The following is a 21,595-nucleotide window of genomic DNA, read 5'->3' as shown; positions in this document are numbered from 1 at the left end:
GGTTTCCAAAAAAAAACATAAAACAGCCAGCTGTTTTTAACACTGATAATAGTAATAAATGTTTCTTGAGCAGCAAATCAGCATATTAGAATGATTTCTGAGGGATAATATGACACTGAAGACTGGAATAATGGATGCTGAAAATGGAATTGTAATTACATTTCACAATATTAATGTTTTTTGATCAAGTAAAGCCTTCGTGAGCATAAGGGGCTTTTTTCAAAAACACTGATAATCTTATCGACCCCAAACTTTTGAACGTGCATAAGCAAGAACCTTATAAGTGACCAATATGGAGTGCTCTAAAATAGGCAGCAACTCTGTGTGCCACACAAATAGTGCTCTGCATGAGAGATTCGACACAGAATTGATGTCAATAGAGTATGGCATTAGCCTGTTGCTAATCTAACAACATAATTCAGAAATAAGCATACAATACGTAGAACCCACATTTACTGTATTTGGCAAAATTATGCTTTTTTCTTTAGTAAAGAACTAAAGCTAGACTAAAACCAACATTTAGCTCGTATTTACTCAGAACTGTTTACAACAGAGTTTGGCATTAGCATGTTTGCAAACCAAACAATCAGTTTGTCAGACTGCCTTGCTGCAAATGTTATGTAGCAGCTGGACCTATCAGAAACACAATTATTAATTATATTTAATGAATTATCCAACAAACAGACCCCTCGCCCAACAACAAAACTAGATGCCAAGATGTCTGTGACAACTCCCAAAGGCAGAACAGGCCCCTGGTTACCATGGCAACAAAGACAAACCAGCACAGATAAGACAGTTTACCAACCAATGGAATGTAGAGAGAGTCCGCTCTCAATGGCATTCCCTATTAAAACAGACACATGAGGCTCATAAAAAAGGACTTCCCATTAATTCATAGACAAACCTCTCTATGAATGAACAAGCATTTTCCCAGTATATTGTGTGTACAGTATTATCACTGTTTAGTATATTATATTTAGTCTTTAGTATTGTATACGGTTTTGTGCATGCCTTATGATATAACTATTAGATAATGTAACCCTATTGATATCATGCTTCATATAAAAATTCTAAAATTAACAAATTTTCTTACCCATTGGTGTATATCACCTCCTCATTATGTGCATTGTATCCTTGATATTTTAACTTTATCCCCGCCATTGACGAGTTATCACGTGTTTTATGCATAGACTGTAAAAAATAGGTTTTATGAGAAAACACTTTCCTGCCATTGATGAGTTTTTACGGCTTTCCATGTTATCATTGTATAAGGTAGGGGGTGTTATTATGCATCTCCTGAGCGAGTACAGTATCTCCTGATCAAAACACAGGCAAAAAAGAAGCAGAAACGTGCGATCATATATGTAAGCAGATGCATATGAAAAATTATCCTATCATCAACAATAAACAGCATTTAAATCAGAACGGCCTAATGTTATCGAGTGAAATGTCGACCCAGGAAGTGGTCAGGACTGTGCAAGCTTTGGGGGTTTTGATGGACTCGGTCTACTCCATCTATGTTTTAATGCTGAATCTGATCCAGACGTAGCCTTTGACAAAAACAAGATTTTCTCAGCTTTTTGCTCAAAATGTTGCTTTATTTAATGAAACTTACCCACATTCAAGTGTTGAAAAAAAGAATGCATGAAGCTAAATAAAACAGATTTGTTTAAAAGCAGAGGGTCTGTTCTTTCTTTTGATATATTGCATGTTCAGATATTCATACAACAAAATATTCTGGAGGCCATGAACTTGAACTTGGCCATGACCAAAAATGCTGGCGGTGGCTGGCAACTTAAAAAAAAAAATTGGCAGGGAAAGAGTTATTAATCAGAGTATAAAGGGACACAAAACTGCCAGTCCGCTCGGATCATGCACATAAATAACAGAAACTTTTTCTGCTTGAAATTATACCCTCTTCATTGGTCAAGCCAAACTCAGGAGGTGTAAACTTGCAGAAGTTAAAAGGGCCTCTATCCCAGTGACCCCCTCTTTTCTCATTGCTGTTCGTGTGGAAAAAACTGGAGACGTCAAGCCATGTTGCAACTTTCTGTCGGGGAGAGAGAACTCACTCCTCCACTATTATTCCTATACTCACTAACAATTCCTCACTCAACCCAGATGAACCAGACTGAAACTTCACCTACCATCAAACAACTAACTATCAAGACTTTCTTCTGAGACTGCATATCTGGACACTAGTTCATCTCGTTCTGAGTAGGACTGTACCCAGTAAGAAAGAGTTATTTTTCTGTGGCCAAGAAAAAAATCTTCCTGAAAGTGTTTGCTGGATGAACAGGTTAACTGAATGTAATATTAATTCTGCAGTTAATTCTATTAACTGATCAAAATATTTATAATTAATAAAAATTTGAAATAATTAATTACTCATATGCCCCTTTTGAGCTAATTTACAATCTGCTAATAAGCATAAAACTATGTAGCACAATCAAATATTTAGTAAAAGTGTTAGTCAAAACTATTATCTATTGAATGAATTATATTTCTTGCACAGGGTTGTCTTTCTGTAAAAACTAGTGTGATGTTGCCTTAGAATTCAGCTAGCACAAGGTATCTTATGGTCCATTCAAGTCATGCTGAAAGATAGTATTTATGAGTTCAATGCACATAGACACTATGGATTTTCTTTCTTTTTTTCTTGAGTTTCCGAGTTGGGAGCATGTCAGTGAGAAACAAGGTTGAAGCAATAGATGCAGCATCTGTAGTTAATGGTAAATTTGTTGAATTGAATGAATTTATTTTTTCATTTAAAAATAAAACTAAGTTGTATATACAAAATATGACAGTATAATTCAATTACTATATAATATAATAATTCAGTTTACAGCACCTTAAATTTACTAAAAACAGAGCAAAAACACACCTGATGTGCATTCTTGCTGTATTTTTTTGAACAAAAGGTAACCTGTAGGGGTGTGACGATACACTTAGCTCACGAGAGGGGACGATACACGATATAGGGTTCACAAGAATACGATGAGTATATTACATTTTTTTAAAATATTTTAACAATATTTTTAAGAAACCTTCAACGACTACCTTTATGACTGGAAAAATAGTATTTTATTCGACTGAAAGACACAAAATGCAAAACAATGCAGGTGCATTTTGAAATGTATGAACTAACCTAGCACTGTCACAAATGATTATTTTGGTAATTAAGTAATCGGTCAATTATTTTGACAATTAATTGGGTAATCTGATATTTTGTGTGGTCATAAAACTAGACCTACATAAAAAATAGCCTTTAAAATTACTTTATAATAATTGATTCAAATAAAGTAAAGCATGTAATCATATGGTTTTATGAACAACACCGTTAAAAAACTAAATGTAATCATATTTAGCTTTATGCACATTATGGGCCCTATAGTGCATCCAGCGCAATTGACTTTGTACACCGACGCATGTATCATTCCTATTTTGCACCCGCGCACAGCGGACTTTTCCCTCCACAGACGCACGCCGGTAAACTAGGGAATGAACTTGCGCTCTCAGGGGCGGTGCAGCGAAAAGAGGAGGCGTGTTTCGGCGCAAACGTTCCCTGATGCTATTTTGTAGATTTAGAAAACAATTCCGCCACTGACCAGGAAAATCCTAGTCTAAAGTCAGTGGCGTGTTGCGCATGTTATTCATATGCTATTTTAAGGGCGCATGCTTGGCCATAATTAAAGCTGCCGTCGGCAACATTTTTTTGATCATATTCAGTGAAATCAACACTATAATCCAACAGAACAACATAAATAAAGTGGTTTTAGAAAAAAAACCGAGCTTCTAACTCCACCTGGAGCGTGTTATTTGTTTTGCAAAAATCCACCGCTCCCGTCTCATCGGGTCCAATCAGCGCTGGGGGGTGTGAGATCAGACTGTCAATCACATCGTGCACACGCCACAGTCACTCGCGCACGTTTCAATATCACATGCACAGGACACGCCTGAAGTTCGCCTGAGATTGTACGAAGCGTGATGGCGGAGAGAAAATCTACTAACAAGCTTCCAATTCCTCTGTTATTACTATCTATGGATAGATTAGCCAGGGCAGCCTACCTCCGAGTCCATGGTGTTGATCGATGCTGAAGAGACGCGCGCGTTCACAGAAAATCAGGTACACACGCACTGACGAACACGACGTCTATGGGAGGGTGCTCGTTGGTAGTGGGGGAGGGGCATGAGAGTTGTAAACATTCAAAATTTTGGCTAAGTCAACCAATCTGCCAGACTTGCCGACTGCAGCTTTAATGTAGCGTGTGCACAACATGCATACACTTTGATTCTCTCATCTACACAGAAGCAGCAGTTTTCATTTTTGCAAATCATACATTATTACAAGGAAAAATATTAACACACGAGGGAAATCATTGTGGTGTCCATGAAGATGTGAAAAAATAGGCATAAATCTAGCTTACACATTTACCAAAATTATTATACGCCTGTTTAACCGAAGCTAATTTGGGTGGGTTTCTCCCATCCCCAATGTCACTTCTCTGTGTTTTACGGCCCTGATGAGAACGTCGGTCTCCTCGGTTGTGAACCGCTCCTGGCGTGCGCCTGGCAAATCCGCCGTTATAATAGCAATCCGCCATGGAACAAGCGCGCCTGCTCTTAAAGGGAATGTGAGATGTCACTCTGACGTTACGCCCAAACCACACCTATGAGTAATGAAGCTACTTCAGACCAACCCATTTTAGATTTGTGCAAGAGTCATTTATCCCGCCGGTATAATAGCAACAGCGCCCAAGACCTGCCCACAAAAATTACTTGCGTTTCACGCTTGATACTTGCGTTTTAAAATAGGGCCCAATATATTATAACAAATGCCTGCAGAGGGTGCCAACAGCTTAGTGATTATTGTTGTTACACTTTACAGCATGATCAAATCCTTGTTTAATATTGGCTAAACAACATTTAATTCAAATGTCCATTTATCTTTAATATTTGGTCACTTCTTTAGGATAGAGCTTGAATGCTTGAACAAGAACATGTGGACATCAAAACATGCAAACTCAGAGCTATAGGGTTTAAACTTTTATTTTGAAATTGCGATGAACAATTCACATATTTAGAAATATATTGATGTTTTTGAAAGCTGATTCTTGTTTCATATCAAAAGCAACCTGCTCTGTTTTGTCTGTCGGCGCGTTGTCAGTGTCCTCTTTTCTCTGGGATGTTTTTCACTGCGTGAGAAAATGGACATGTGGCGTGAGAACAGCCCTGCATGTGAGATAGTTGGTAGCCCTGCAAACACTGTGAAAGGTGCCAGAAACTCAACTATGTCACCTTGTCTAAAAATATTGCGAGATCTCATGGCACGGCCAAGAGAACTCGCTGTCTTGTTCTGACCAAAGTGAATTGAACGCATCGGACGTCAGAATAACGAATTCTCGACTTGTAAATATGAACTTCCCAGGAAGATTTCAATGCACCATTAGCTCACTAGGTTTTGGAGACTAGGTTTAAGTCTTAAAGGTGCATTAAGCAACTTTTCATGTTAAAAATACCCGTTTTTCTAACCCATACATGCTTAAACAATTGCCTGATGGGCTTAATGAGCCCTTCTATGATCTCTGCGATTGCCTCTATAATCCTGTACAGTAAAATAAATAAGAGGGATTCGGGACGGAATCGACTGGGCGTGACGTCATGCGCGTTCACGCTCACCTGGCTATGTCTGGCAGGTTTGTGTATTCGCCGCCATTATCCACATCAGCGAAGACAACTCAAGCGACTTTGGCAAAAGTAGAAGATGGATTCAAAGAGACCGGCTTCTAGTTCATCCCAAACCCCAACGCAAACTCCACGTAACCGCGTGCACAACTCTGGTTGCAGTTTCGCGTGTCGCCAGAAGGGGGCATAGTTCTGCAAAAACTCAGAGACTTGCGCAATGCACCTTTAAGTCTCGCAAAACAAAAATCCAACAGGAAAGCCAATTCTTTAACTCTGCAGACACCCAAATTCAACAATGGTTGGTTAGGTTGACCTTACTAAGCATCCGTGTTAACGACAAACACTGTGCCCCCTTCTTTTTTCTATACTTATCACACTGAGAGCGAACGGCAGAATGATGCATAAAGTTACCTATAAATCCCCAGTGGTGATTGACAGATTAAAAATGCGACCCCTGCCCTATGGCAGCTGCCTCAGGGGGCTCTTTGAGTTTCCTACATCAAAGGGTGAGCTCCTACGGGGATGTAGACTCACAACAGCGGCTGGTACAGAGCCTCACACACACATAAATGCCACTCATATTCTCATCTCAGTGAATTATAAATGCATTTTGGTAATAAAAATTTACACCAATGTTCACAGATTAATTACGAGTGTGGCAGCATTATCTTCCTATCTTATCTCTTAAACAACACTTTGTGGATGAATTTTTTCGATTAACACCTCAATTATAATGCGTAATTTCAGCGGCCACTGGCTGCAAAAGGAAACCGAAGAATGTAAAGCATGAAAATAATTCTAAATAAATACATTCAGCCATCGATTCATAACTATGATATGACCTCTGCAGCAGTTCTGCTGTAATACCGAGTCCTGGCTACACCGTCCTTTGGCAGACTTTTATAAATGCAATGACTTGTGATAATTACTTATAAATATTCATTGAAATGTCATGTTATCAGTGAGATCCAGAGAAGCGAGTGCTCCATTTTCTTTGTTAGTTAAACTCATGCTCATCTCCCGCCTATGAATATTCATATCTTTCAGGCTTGGACAAATGGTGCGGGTCTGTCTATGGGCAGTAAGTGACTCATGTTAGGATTTGAAGTGGTCGTCTGGGCACCCAACCTGGCCATAAACAACTTCACCACTCCATGATCCAACCCAGTCTGCCACAATCTTGTTTACTCAAACCACCTTCACATTTTAGATTCTTTAGATGCCATGGTATTTCCTGTATCCTATTCACTAACCACTCGCAATCCAGTTTAACCAGGTGGAAATGTGTTGAAATTAGCTCTCATTCTTTTCAGTGCAAATGTGTATCATTTCTATGTAAATGAACCTTGTTGTGCTGCTTTACTCATAAAAGCTTAAAGAGTGCAGCAGTTGGGTTCTGGGAGTAAAAATTCAATTAATTTTCTCCATAGGGAAATTGATTTTTAACAATAACTCGTAAACCTTTAAAGACAGACCTGTTGTGAGCACTGAGGTTGTTAATTGCTGAATTGCTTAATTGCCATCAGTTTGCATTTTTTGCATTATTATAAAAGAATCATGTTTAACAGCAAAATTCCTGGTGAAAAACTACACTGCCCATGATGCTGTGAAGAAAAATTAGACCAATCAGAGAATGGCAGCGAACAAATCAAGCCAAAAGACCCACCCACTCACTACGCTCTCAAAATACTTAAATGTTTGTATATGTACATATTTTGCCTTAAACATAAAATATATTGTTTTATAACATTGGTTGTTGTACATATTGCAGCATTTTGGAAATGCCTCATGAGTGGCACCAATAGGTTTATGCTCTTTTGTGTTTGAAAATAATCTACCCCATTAAACCTAACAAAAGCAAACGTGGGATAAAAATGCATTTACTCAAACAACCATGCCCTTCTACAAGTCTTTGAGCTTGTTTATCGTGATTTGTGTTGTGTTTCAAGGGACTCGTACCAGTGTGCTCCACATGCTGTACCAGGTAAGCTACTGAACAAGTTTACTACGCCATACTTACTAATGTTTTGAGGTCATAACGTCTTAACATCTTTTTTAATCAATAATCTGCCCCTGTAAACATAACGTCATAACATCTTTATTAATCAATAATCTGCCCCTGTAATCATAATTTTGCTGCCACTAGGATCCATTTCAGCTGAAAACCGCAGTGAATTGTATGTAAAGGTACATTTTTGAAGGAAGTTTTTCCAAGGATAATTTCATTATAATTTATAAATGGCCATTTTAATACAAAATATACTAATAAAAATGAATACTACAGTATGTGCCAGGAACCAAAAGCCAATTCCACAACATACTTGACATTTAAAAAATGCTATTACCAAACAAATAAATAATTTCATCCCCTAAAGCTATGTTTTTAAACTAACTTACTATAAAATGATTCAGTTTTCCTTTCCCCCCGTTGGCCGTAAGACCTGCTGACTCCATCATGGTTGTCTGTCACTGTTAAATGAGCGTCCACTCGTTCCCTTGGGGCACTCTGACAGTGTACAAAATAAGCACAAGGCAAGCCATCCCTAGCATATAAAAGCATGTTTTACGAGAGAAAGAGCACAGATGTTGCAGAAAAGTGGCCAACCGACTAAAGGCACACCCAATGCAGCCATCTGCCAAATACCACAAAACCCATCCGATGGGACATCCTCCAATCAGTGCAGATCCGATGGCCACTCTGATAAAGATAGTTAATGCTGAGGGTGACTGGTGGCCCCAAAACAGAAACATAAAAACAGTGGGGTAATACATATATGCATGCATGAGCTTACAAATTGGCAGTGTGCATACATTCTCCATCCCCTGCAGTCCACCGTGGTGGCCCGTCACCTCCTGAACAGAATTTAACTCGCAGGAGGCATATGCACAAGCAAGGACAAGGACAGGCTGTTCCAAAACAGCCCACAGCATGTTGCATTTTTCAGGAGACGAAGCCATGTGTTATTCATGAGTGGTTAAGAAAAGAGAGGGTAAAATAGTGTCACCGTTTACCTAGAGCCGGCCAGCCCGCACACAAAACTCGTAAGTGCCCTCGGCCATACCACTTGCCTAGTTATGGGTAAGAATGATACACGCTTGGCTCTGACAGGGTTCGTCCCTCTTGGCGGTGTGTTCGGGAAGCCATTCGTTCCCCCTCTCATCCTCTACACTTTTACACAATTATGAAGCATAAAAAAAAAAGAAAAAAGCAATCTGATTTTTAATCATCTGTGAGATGAGTGACATGAGCAGAGAGACTCATTAGCTACAGCTGAAAGCCCCGGTGGGTCACGTGACTGGCATAAAACGTTATGGTCATTCTCTTAATTCTGCTTGGCTTCCTTCCACTGAGCAGACCATGCAAGGCAAAATCATCATCATCCCTTACATATGCTGTACAAGCCAATTACTGTTGCTGCTTAAATTATGTACGGAAATAAATCCACATGAATTAGCAGGAACTGCTTCCTTATACATTGGCTGTGTCTCAAAATATAGCGAGATGCTTTCCAAGACAACATTCAGTGCCCAAAATGCCCAAAAATGCTGTTTAGGCTCATTTTAAAACTAGGTGGTTGCAAGTTGGTGGTTGTCGGTTCGCAGAAAATTTCGGAGAAAAAAAAAGCTATTGAATAATCAACTTAAATTTCTGTTTAGGTTTATGCAAAAAGTGTTATTGTTCACTAAAACTAAAAGTATTAGATTTACTTTTTGTTAATTGAAGGGAAGCTGAAATAAAATAAAATATAAGTATTAGATTAAAAATTTCAATGTAAAATTTTTAGAAATGTTGAGATTGTAAAAATTACTAAAATGTAAAATTACTGAAACTAAAACAGTAATACAAATAAATTAAAACAAAAAAAAAGAAAAAAATGACAAAAGCACAATAAAAATAAACTAAAATTGAAAATAAAACTGAAAATATGAAATAAAAGCTAATTCATAATATTAATACATACTCCATACTACTTTAATTGTCACATTCACATTCAGTTTAGTTTATCTTGTTTAATTTTCAATGGACTCTTAGTTTGCTCATGGTTTCCTGTTTCCTTTGTTCTCATTTTTCCACCACTTACTTTTCACCATGGTTATTGATATATGGAAAACACACCTGTTTCTATTTTGTTCATTATTTAGGGTACGTTTACATGACAACGATGTGCTAAAAACGTAAAAGTTTTTCTCTGTACAGATGACAACATTATCAAAACAATACCTGTTCACACGGATCCACGAAAAAGACTAATAACGCTGTATTATGCAGGCCAGGCAAGTAGTTGGCAATGTCACTTTATAAAGAAAGACTACGTGCTCGCACACATTTTTACTACAGTGCACTCGAGCCGAACGCACATGCCTATAGACACATATTACATAGTTTATTTTTATTTTTTTGTCAGATTTTTTATTCTAAGGATGTTAATCTTGATAATATTGTATTATTACTGTCTTCTGGATCATTTTCATCTTCACAAAGACAGAAACTTTCACTGTAATCCCAGTTTTACAATGTTCTCCTCTAATATGAAGTTCCTTTTTACTTCCTTTGAGAAAATGTCAAAACCTTTGAACACAAAGGCATCGAAAACATGTATCATCCTTGAGTCTGTTGTAAGGAACCTTGTCATGATGACAAAATGTTATATTGTGCTCTGGCCCGGATCTACCATATGTGACCCTGGATCACAAAACCAGTCTTATGATGCACGGGTATATTTGTGGCAATAGCCAACAAAACATTGTATGGGTCAAAATTATAGATTTTTCTTTTATGTCAAAAATCATTAGGATATTAAGTAAAGATCATGTTCCATGAAGATATTTTGTAAATTTCCCACCTTAAATATATAAAACATTTATTTTTTGGAATGGATGCAGCACTATCGCCAATAGAAATGGACAACTTTAAAGGCGATTTTCTTAATATTTCGATTTTTCCTGTACCCTCAGATTCCAGATTTTCAAATAGTTGTATCTCGGCCAAATAATGTCCCATCCTAACAAACCATACATCAATGGAAAGATTATATATTCAGCTTTCATATGATGTATAAATCTCAATTTGAAAAAAAATTACACATAAGACTGGTTTTGTGGTCCAGGGTCACATATGGGCCCTTGCGCAGAGAGGGGAATTTGCCAAATTGCCGAACTCATCCGAATTTTGAGCTCTCTGGGTCTTCGCGTTGCAGAGATACAAGCAATTTTCTTTTGAGATCGTGACGTCACCGGCGGCGCGCTGACGGACGCCATTTTGAAGCGCGCCCGGTGGTTTTATCAGCTAAGGCTATCTCCGTGAACACCACCAAAAATGCTGGTGCCTCCTTTGGAGGGTGTGGTTGTCAGGTAGGGGAGGGGGGCCCATGAGCTTCAGTGCCCAGGGGCCCCTGGGGGAACTAATCCAGCCTTGATTGTGCTGATTTGCATAATTCTTATAACCACTAATAGACTAAACATGTAATAGCCTACACATGTGCATGACGTCACCGTTTTCACAGATTCACGTTTTTGTAGTTTACACGGAGATGATAAAGGTGTCATTTTCAAAAACTTGCACTTTTTGAAAGTTTGCGTTTCCAAGCCACCAATTGAACGACCAAAACGCATACAAATTTTTGTTTTGTTTGTGCTAAGTTCTCTGTTTCGTGGACTCTTGCTTTTGTATGTACCTGAGTGGATTCCATTTAAATAAATGTAACTTTGATTTTGATTCTGGATCATCTTCACTGGAAACTAAGATGTTACATTATTAATCTCTTTTGGCATTGGTACAATATAAATGTAAAATAAAATTATAACAAAACCGGCATATATATATATATATATATATATATATATATATATATATATATATATATATACTTGAGGGTGTATATATACTTGATATACTGTTTACTATGTTTTGAGACACAACCATGAAGTTATCAGTACCATGAAGTTATCAGCATTTGACCCATTTTCATGTGTTAGCGTGTTAGGTTGATAGACATGACACCACGTGGAGATGTGGAGACCCTGCACTGAATATAAACATTATCACTGCACCCAAAAACAGTGAATTTGTCTAAATGTGATACTGGTATTTCCACAACTCATGCGTTTGACTTATGGGAGTGAAAGGACATTTTTTGAGGTCGAGCTCATTTCATAAGGCCACAAGTCTTTCTTCTCCGCCCCCCGTAGAAATCATGGAATGATTGTAAATGACAAGCCTGTTGGGATGTACATTATTAATAGCCCACCACTGACTCACCACGCACTCTGTCTCCTTCCTTACACACGGCCGTTCATTCGCATCCCCCACTATGGAGGACCCACAACACATTCGCCCATTTGTGACTCAGGCGTTGGTCTTTAAAGGATAATCATTCTAACCTGAAGAATCCGTGATGGTTTTGACAAGCGGCCATCTGTCGACGTGTGTGTGTGTGTGTGTATGGAAGTGGGAGGAGAATTGTGAAATGTTTCAGGTTAACTTAAGCACTCCTACACTTTCAGCCTGACAGTAACAACTACATAATTACATTTAACAACGTGTAATTATATGGCAGAGCATGAAAGTGGATGTGGCAGCGAAGGGTTATGACAGACCGGCATTGCGACACATGGCTGGAAGTGTGTGTGTGGACTAGACAGAATGTTGTTATTGTTCATTTTCAGAGCCACATAAATAAATCCATCCCAGAGGTGGGCTAATCCCACGCCACGTTACTCCCCGTCTTGAGACTGGGATAATCGACCCACCCAGAAAAAGGGTGACTGGGTTAATCCACACATCGTTTGTGTTTACTTCCTTTCAGACTGATAACATCCCATTTAATATCGCTTTCCGGCTTCTACATGCTTTCTTGAACAATCAATAACTGGACAGAACGTGGCGTCACAGAGCCAGAGACTGTCTTCTGAAAATTACACAGTGCAACAGCTGAAAATGTTATGCATATTACATGAAATAGACAAAAAGAATGGAAGATGTGCGAGATAAATAGTGAGTGCGTTATGTTCAATAACATTGTGCATGCAAGAAACCCCATAACAGCCCTTCAGAGGGTTTAGATAAGAGCGCATGGGGAAAGATGTATTAGGGAAAAGCTGCCATGGAGCATTATTACTTTATAATCCCACACTGGGAGAAAGAGGGACAGCTGGGCTAGAGCCTTTTAAGCAAGTTTTATTTTTCATTTGTCCTACTTTATCTTAATCCAGGCTCAGGGAACGCGGCAGTTTGCTACCCCAGACAGACTGCCACATTCAATGCTTTGAAATAGATACAGCTTTTCTCTTGCATAAAAGCTTCAACACAAAGCTGCTATTTTAAAAGAATACGTGAATGGATTCGTATTCAAGCCGAGAGCTAAATATCTACCTCTGCTAAAAAAAATAATAACAGGCACCACTAGTCGCACTTGCCACTTGTCATTCTGCCTTTATGACAAGCGTCAGATTAAGCATTGGTCGTTTGGCATACATATGTTACATGGATAATACTATATCCCCAAATATACCACAGTCTAGCATGGGATGGATTAATATATTAGTGTAAGACCCAGATTTAACCTTCTCTCACTGGTGCATCCTTTAATATTACAGAACAACACTGGATGTTCACAAAACGCAGATCTTTTGTTTGTCAAAGCACCTTGAAACTCATGAACAACAGAAGTTTTGCATTTAGAGAGCGATTTATACTGGCTATGGCTGTTAAAACCTTAGTTGCTTTTTACATATTCTTGAGGAAATGTGAGAGTTGCTTGAAACTCACTGCTGTAAATGGCTTTTGTTTGAAAACACGTACTGTCAGTATGTACTGAATTGGAAGAACCTACTTCTCGATTCTATGCATGCATGGCCATTTGACCTTGCCCGCCATTAACAAATATGATTTCTCTCAGTGCTTGAAAAAGAAAAAGTGCCTTGCAGTAACATGGAAGAAAAAAATTAACATGAAAGTTGGCCTTGCCGTTAAAAATAAGTGTTCTTAAATAATAAGATGGACACTGATGCTTTGACTCTGAGTGGAGAAAAGTGACGGTACGCTTAAGATTAAAATACAGTATAGAAATGCCAGAAATGCGTCCTAGTGCGCATCAGCCCACTTTGAGCACTGGTTTCTCTATGATGTAAAGAAAAATGGTAAGTCTGAATGCATAAAGGAAAAGTTCACTCAAAAATTATAATTCTGTTATCATTTACTCACCATCATGTTGTTCCAAACCTGTGTTGTACTGTTAACTAAACCTTGAAAATATAAAAAATAGGCCTAATCAGTAATTGAAATAATGATGAAATAATAAATATAATTATATTTATAAATAAATTATTTAATCATTATGATGAAAAACTTCAATGAAAATTAGAAAGATTTCTAAGATAGAAAAAAAATAAGTTGAACCACTAAAACAGAAATAAAAATAAATGAAAGCTATTTTAAAATAAAAAATTATTAAAAAAGACAAAAACATAAACAGCAAACTTATACTTATATCTATATGTATTAAAATAACACAAGTTTCCAAACTTACGTGACTTACTTTAATCTGCAAAATACAAAAGACGATATTTTGAAATGTTCATTATTGCTATTATGATTCTTTCTTGGTCGAAAATGTTGAAAGTGTGGCCACAGATCAAACTATTAATGTGGTTCCAAAACTTCTCTCACAAAATGATGTTTTATTAACAAGGTTCGGGAGGAGCACGTTCAGATAATTAACACAAGTGGAAAGCACTCAGCAATCAATGGTGAGAGGTATAAATACTCAGCAGTCTCACCACATTCCATTGACAGTTTTTGCAGCATCCCTCCACCACCCCTTCTCCACACTTCTAGTACTAAACACTTACATACGGGGGGAGTACTCTGGGTTCGGGCTGAACTCCGAGCTCGGAGCCCTCCCTCCGGACAGCACGCCATATACGCATTAAACTTACCCATTCAAATTATATGTAAGTGTGAACTCGTGAAGGATGTTCACGACTCTACTACAATAGTTAATTATATCACACGTGCCTAATACTGAAAAACACTATTGATTCACCAACAAAAAAGCACAAAGTGAGCATTTCATAAACCAAAAGATCCAGAAGTACCATAAGATGAAATGTGTAACAGATGGACACGGCCGCATCAGACTTGTCATGGCAAATATTGCTCACTTATCACAAACAGGCTGATCCCATGTATGCGATATTTTTTTCCCCACCTCAATCCGCTTGCTGCTATAATCTGACCAGCAGGACATGCATGCGGTCTCAAAGACGTGTGAAGGATCGCTCACTCTCGCCCCAGCCTTCACCTGTTGTACCCCTCAGGATCCTCCGTCTCCATAAACCACCCACTCTGCCCTCATGCAGCGGTCGCGCTGGCAACTGTCCAGCTCTAATTAGCACATTAATCACTGCTGAGGAGAAGATACGGCCGCCGGTGAGCTGGGTCTCCCGGTGTATGACCCCAGTCTCATCTTCCACAAGGGCGAACACTTAATTCATGAGCATTGTGCAGCACGAGCTAATATCCAGCCTGATTTGAGGCTCAAAGGAGTGCTGAGTGTAGATCTATATGGACTCTAGAGAGCTATGAGTTCTTTCTCTTTCTGGCTTTAATCGTACATAATAAATCATCTTGTAAGTCTTGCTTAGACGACATATTTTCTATGCGGTAATTATGACTTGGAATTAAAGGCCATGTAGCATCATTCAGCGAATCTTGTGCCCGAACAAATCCACATTCAGTTTTATTTTTGAATGAAAATTGAGATTTAACGAGATTTAGGTCTTAAAATACTGTGCTGCAGTCAGCTAGTATTCCCCCTCTATGCTATTATTAGGGAGTGTAAGTATGCAGATTTCAGGATAGGATCTACCACAGAGTGCATGATTGCAAATCATTTTCACCCAGCATGCTCTGCTACTCAGCGTCCTCTGGGACAGTAAGCAAAAGTCTGTAATGGCTCTAAGGGCTTGACTCTCCCTCAGCAGTTAAAGATGTCTATTTTAAGATCTCATTCCGCTTCGAACAGGGAAACAATTTAATAATTTCTTTCGGCAAGTCGGTAAATGCATCAAAATGGGCTTGCCATGACACTGACCCATTAGATCAGACTCCTGAAAAGAACAGGGAGCTACAAGAAATGTAATTGTGTACTGTAAAAGACACAGTTTGGAGGAAATCAGATCATGTGGAAAACAGGCACCAGAAAAATTCATGGCTTGTTTTGTTAATGAGCAAACTTCGTTGCATTCCCATTCTAATCAATAAACTTGCTAATCCAGTTTCTTCTGGCGGAGAAGCTGGATATGGTGCCTTTCTGGAGCCAAGGAGCTGGATTACGACTGAGCCAAAGGCCCAAAGCAGAGTCACGCAGCAGGAGGACACACTGTCACAGCAGGCAGAAACTCAGCAGCAGCCTGCCACAAAGAACTCAACAAACAAAACCTCAGGACATGTCTGAGAGGAATAGATTACTTCTATTTCAGCACAGATATTGCTCCATCTAGAAACACAGAATAAGGTGGAATTTATCAGAAAATACTTACTGGCTACTTCCAGCGAGGCATTTCGGCTAACAGCCTCTCCAAGGTAATTGCGGGCGACGCAAGTGTAAACACCCTCGTCGGGTTTGCTGCGGCGTCCGTGAACGATGCGCAAGAAAAAAAGGGAGCCGCTTGGCAGCAGCATGCGGTGGGAGCGAGGGTCGTCCTTATCAGTTTCAACGTGCTCGCCGTCTTTATACCACTCCACCGTGGGCATGGGCCGACCCTCTGCCTTGCAGTTCAGGGTGGCTGGCTCACCCTTTGACACGATCAGATCTGAGGGATCCTCCACTATCCTGGGAGGAGCATCCTCCAAACGTGGACGAGACCCTGCAAAAAATCAACAGTGACAGTTAAAAGCATATACATGACATACTGGAGGAATGTTTGGCAAACCAGGCAGTTAAACCTAACTTCTTGTTAAAAATAAATGTGCTGGCGGGCTTTAGCATCATCCTCACTATGCTGTCTCAAGAGAAGCCAGGTTATCCCGGTATATTTTTCTCTTGATATAAATAATCGTGTGCATTTAAGTAATATAGCCAGAGAAGTATGTATATGATGTGTACTACGATGTTATAATGAACAATAGTACATTAATAGTAGCCTTTGTTCAAGTTGTTCAAAGCATTTCTAAGGATGCTGATTGTTAGAAGGCAGCTGTCTGACTCTGAGATGGCGAACAGGAAAATGGTTTGTGTAAAATTAGCAACACATTATTAGCTGTTTGCTGTTATGAGTCTGACGTTGTAGAGAGCGATACATTAAACGCATTACTATTCTGATACATCGACTTGTAGACGAGCCTGTATGAGTGAGGGTAGGCGGGACTCATATGAATATTCATGGACCGCATATACTTAATGAAGCAAGGTTGTTGAGTTACATTCGAAGCCAATTTAAGGCCATTGAAATAATTTAGGCTATTTTACAGGAAAAAGACGTTTAAATATGCCCTTTTGGTGATCAAAGATGAGTTTTAATGGACAAAATTACTGACTACATTATTTATACGGACTTTAACCTTCATTACTTAAGTTTATTGCCATAATCAGCTTTCTTTACTTAAACACAAACATAGCGTGGTTTTCAAGAGATGTCACATGTCTTTACGGGTTGAGTGTGAACGCACGCACAGATTCCAATCACTGGCAGTGTTAATGAACCAAAATCAAACGGCCCCAGGACACATTACCATTGTATTTTCCGGAAATTCAGTGTGGAAAGGGGCTATATTGAAATAGCTAAATGCATGTCTGTTAAATAAATATACTACATCTGATGCAGTTTTCAGTTTTTAGAATTCGTAGAGTACTACAAACTAACCAGGGCTGAAACTGCTTAACAGGTATGTGGAACTTTTTTTTTTAATTTTGACAAAACATTTTGTGTAAAAAAAAAAAAAAAGCCTTTCATAACAGAGTACCAGGGTGTACCATTCAACAACACAAATAGTCTTCACCAGCATCAGTGAAAGGATGGAACCAGAGGAGAGAGGCTTCTAATGGCCAGTGGGAAAGGGAGCTGGGGATGAACCTCTCAAAGGCTGATGACTCAGCACCTATTAAGCTTTCAGCCCAGAGAGCCAGATGAAATCCGTGCAAAGTTAAAAGAAGCTGACATTAAGGCTGAGTCTAGCATGGCTGCGGCTGTTGAATGAGGCTCCAAACCTCACCGCCCATTAGTGCCGAATTCTGCTCTGGTCGGGGCTACAGAACTAACAGACAGGGTTTCTTATTTATGTGTGAGGGCTTTTAAGAGGTGGAATACTTGCAGTTGCAAGGCACAGCAGTGGCCATGTGTTTTCTTGACATTAAAGGGGTGGAAATTCTCAACAGTTGGTGAGTGTGTGCAGCAATAAAATAATATCATCTATAGAACGGAAACTAAATACTTAATTTGTCTGTTAGATAGCATAATGTGTTTATTCTTGGTGAAGTTAAATCTAATGACTTTCATAAAAACTCGGTCACGAACACCTAAATAGTTCATCAGCCTCCCGCTGCACATTACACTCATAAGTATGTTTCCATCCGTTCACAACACTCGAGATTATAACTCCCCACTACTCTGAGGCATCATCATTTTTAAAGTTATGGCAAGCTAATTGGTCCTTGTGAGAGAATGAAAGGAACAAATAAAAGCCGGTGGTTTTCAAACCCATCACACATGAAAAGCCATGCTGATTTGAAAGGATAATTATCTGTCAGTGATTTCACGACATACACAGTCGCTGCTTCCTTTCGAAAGTGTAAATGAGAGGTATAAGACCACATTAACAGGTTCATATCTTTACAGGAAAGAAGGTTACATTTGGAGAAGATTGTGCCATGCAGTCACCCATAGAGCTGTACAATATTTACACACACAAATCACATGAGAAATTTCTGAGAGATTATTCCGTGATTTCCTGACTGGTGGGAAAAAATATATATTTTTAATGGGTTTTCGGATATATTTTATTAGCTGAAAATGTACCTCGCATTCTTAAACCTAAAACCGTAGAAACTGGGAGAGAAGAAATCCAATATGCTGGTAAATGAATACTCAGGAATGAATAAAGACTGGCTGTCTTTTTAGGTGAGCAGAAACTGTACAACACAGTTGTATGCACCCGTACCATTCAGAATTGAGGTAAAAAATGGGATGAAAATGATGAATTGACATGATGAAATAATACAGAAATTTTGATCGCAAGAAAGAATTGAAATGAATTGAAATAACTGATAAGTTCATACATCAAGCTAAGTTCAAACAACCATCATTTTAAAATAAAAAAAGTAAAGTTTAACAAAACAAATGTTAGGCTTAACGCCTGAAAATGTATCTAGACAGAACAATCAATAGACAGACAGATAGAAATGTCATAAAAACATCCGCTATTCTGAACACAGGATTATCAAGTGTCTTCCTTTGGAATACTGTTGACACAAGTTATATTTAGTGTATGGCTACGAGCTATGGCGTTATGTAAAGCATTACAGTAATTAATATTTACAAATATTAGACATGCATGCTTCACCCTCTTTCTCCTCAGGGCTTAAATGTACCATCACTAATGCTAATGCGTTATGAAAAATGGTGCCCAGTCGAATTTTCAAAACTGTTCGCCTCAAACATATTCAAATAATACGAGCATCAACCTGGCTCCCTGGGATCAGTAATGATCCAATGCTTTTCTCAACTGACATTACTAATGGGTGCGTACTGGTGCACACTGATCAAAGAACAAAACAAAACATTCGTTCATGAAAGAGATCTGATGGTATGAATCCTAGACCCATTATTACGCCAGGCACATCGCTTTTCACAGCGTAGCAAAAACTGTTCTTTATCGACTAACTGTGACAGCTTACATCTCTGCTGGGTGATCCATCTCAGGCCATTTGTCATCGTTTCAGAAACGCCATTATCTCCGTCAACCCTATTCAACCTCTTGTAGTTGGCATTTGCCCTAACCTGACTGGAACTGCTAAGCAACACAAGCTGAACAGCTTTTGTTTTGTCAGTTCTAAGCTTCAGATCTCTTACATTAATTAATGATAGTTGCGGGAGATTTTGCAGTCTGCAGTTTTCTGCTAATGAACAAACACAAACACAAACACACACACAAACAAACACAAACACACCCACATGGCCGCTTATTTAAGGAACAAGCACATTTACTTACGAAAATTAAATCTGGAACACTTATTTGCTAAGTGAAAAGCAATAAGCCGAATGAATCATTGGTCTATAGAGATATTATGTGATGCTGTTACTGTAAATGGTGTCAACATGTCTTAAAATAATCACTGGATTTAAAGAGCTGCAGGTAATCCATGTATATACTAGATACTATATAAATGGACAATACATTAGATTATTTAAAAAAAATATTTCATTAACTTTGTCATATTTGATCAGATTTAGACTAAGGACACCTTCAAAAACAGTTTGTGAATTCATCTTACTAACAGCTCTGCCTTTATACAGACGTCTCTTAGCAACCAGACTATGTCTGCTATTATCTAGTATTATCAATCATCTTTCAAAGTATGTTTTAACTCCAAGTACTGCTGAACTTTCTCCAAGTAAACAATGCTTTTCATATTCACAGCTGACAGTCAAATTGATAAACCCGCTGCATATTAATACAAGCGTTGCTCTATTTTGAGCATCCTTTCAGCTCGGGCACCCCCACAATGTGGAGAGACAGATGCATAACTCATAAATTCTTTTTCTAAAGCTCGCAGCCGCTGTCTCCTTTAATGCAAAAGGCCATTAAGCTGGCCTCAGCGGGGGGACACATCATGCCGTGATGCCGCAGACTGATGATACAGCAGTGGCATCCCTCTTTGCACCTGCCAAACATTTTCGGTCAGTCTCTTACAGGTCATTTCACCGCAATCAAAGACGGTAAACATACTCCAGGCTATAGGAGATCATGGAAAATGCTCTTGTATAAATATTTACTCATATAGTGTGACAGTTGGTGTCATGTCCAGACTTAAGACACGTCCCCTGTGAGTACTGCCTTAATGGATGAAAAAAATAAACACCATCTCTAATAACTAGAAATGCCTTTCTTTACACAATTTGCATTTGCACTGCTGTACTTGTTTTGTATCATTAGCTACCAAATGAAGAAATCAAACACAGTAGTCTTTCTTGTAATACGCTTTGATAAGTGCCTGAACATGAATATTTTATAACACAGCTGTCTTTTGTTAAATCCAGAGTGATTATGATCTTTTTAATGTTTTAATGGAAACTTTCTCTTATTATTGTCTCACATTTCACTATAAAATCCATTACGTAAAAAAAACCATTACTTTTATTTATTTAACTTGTCAGAGAAACTTATTTTGATCAGATTTCTTTGAGTTTCAACTTAATTTCCTTCATCAGAAATCACAATTTAAGTGGTTGAAGACGTGTGCAATTAACTAATATTAATGGATTTACACATAAATGTACATTTTATACAACGTGCAGTCAGTTGACAGTGGTTACGTAACAAGATGTGACCTAATGTAACTCAACGTTGGTAGTAAATGGAAGATTTTCTAGTGCAAAATAAATTGATTTTTGTTGATTTGTTTTAATATGTTCCATTTTTGTTGCTTCAACAACAGTATTAAGAATTCACTGTAGGCTATATTCAACAATATTACTGATCTGCATGCATTGACACCATTGTTTGAAAACTAAACTGGGCTGGACGATGACATCACTGTTTTCTCCAGAGCGGCAGTAGGCCTATATAAATGTACTAAATTAATAAGTAATGATTTTTACAACGGAAATGAATCAACACTGAACTTATTTGAGCTGGTCAACAATACTATTTTCTTCTAGACCTGCTGTGCAGCCAAAAAAAACTTTGTTG

The 21,595-nt window shown here is 38.4% G+C and overlaps 2 protein-coding genes across 2 annotated transcripts in view; both read right to left on the bottom strand.

Annotated features, from left to right (window-relative positions):
* Positions 1 to 21,595, bottom strand: part of lim2.3 (lens intrinsic membrane protein 2.3) — a gene marked incomplete at both ends in the record, with an annotated part of 157,370 nt that overhangs the window by 41,835 nt on the left and 93,940 nt on the right. The window lies entirely within an intron of this gene.
* Positions 1 to 21,595, bottom strand: part of LOC308693263 (roundabout homolog 2) — a gene marked incomplete at its 5' end in the record, with an annotated part of 54,266 nt that overhangs the window by 32,416 nt on the left and 255 nt on the right. Inside the window, one exon of the mRNA XM_081370059.1 lies at positions 16,228 to 16,554. Coding sequence (XP_081226185.1) covers positions 16,228 to 16,554 — 327 coding nt within the window. The remainder of the gene's footprint in view (positions 1 to 16,227; positions 16,555 to 21,595) is intronic.

The sequence above is a fragment of the Scardinius erythrophthalmus genome, assembly GCF_964197995.2.
Source record: "Scardinius erythrophthalmus genome assembly, chromosome: 7".
In the NCBI taxonomy this organism is placed as follows: domain Eukaryota; kingdom Metazoa; phylum Chordata; class Actinopteri; order Cypriniformes; family Leuciscidae; genus Scardinius; species Scardinius erythrophthalmus.
Note: the sequence above shows the minus strand (reverse complement) of the source record. Positions and strands in the feature narration are given on the sequence as shown.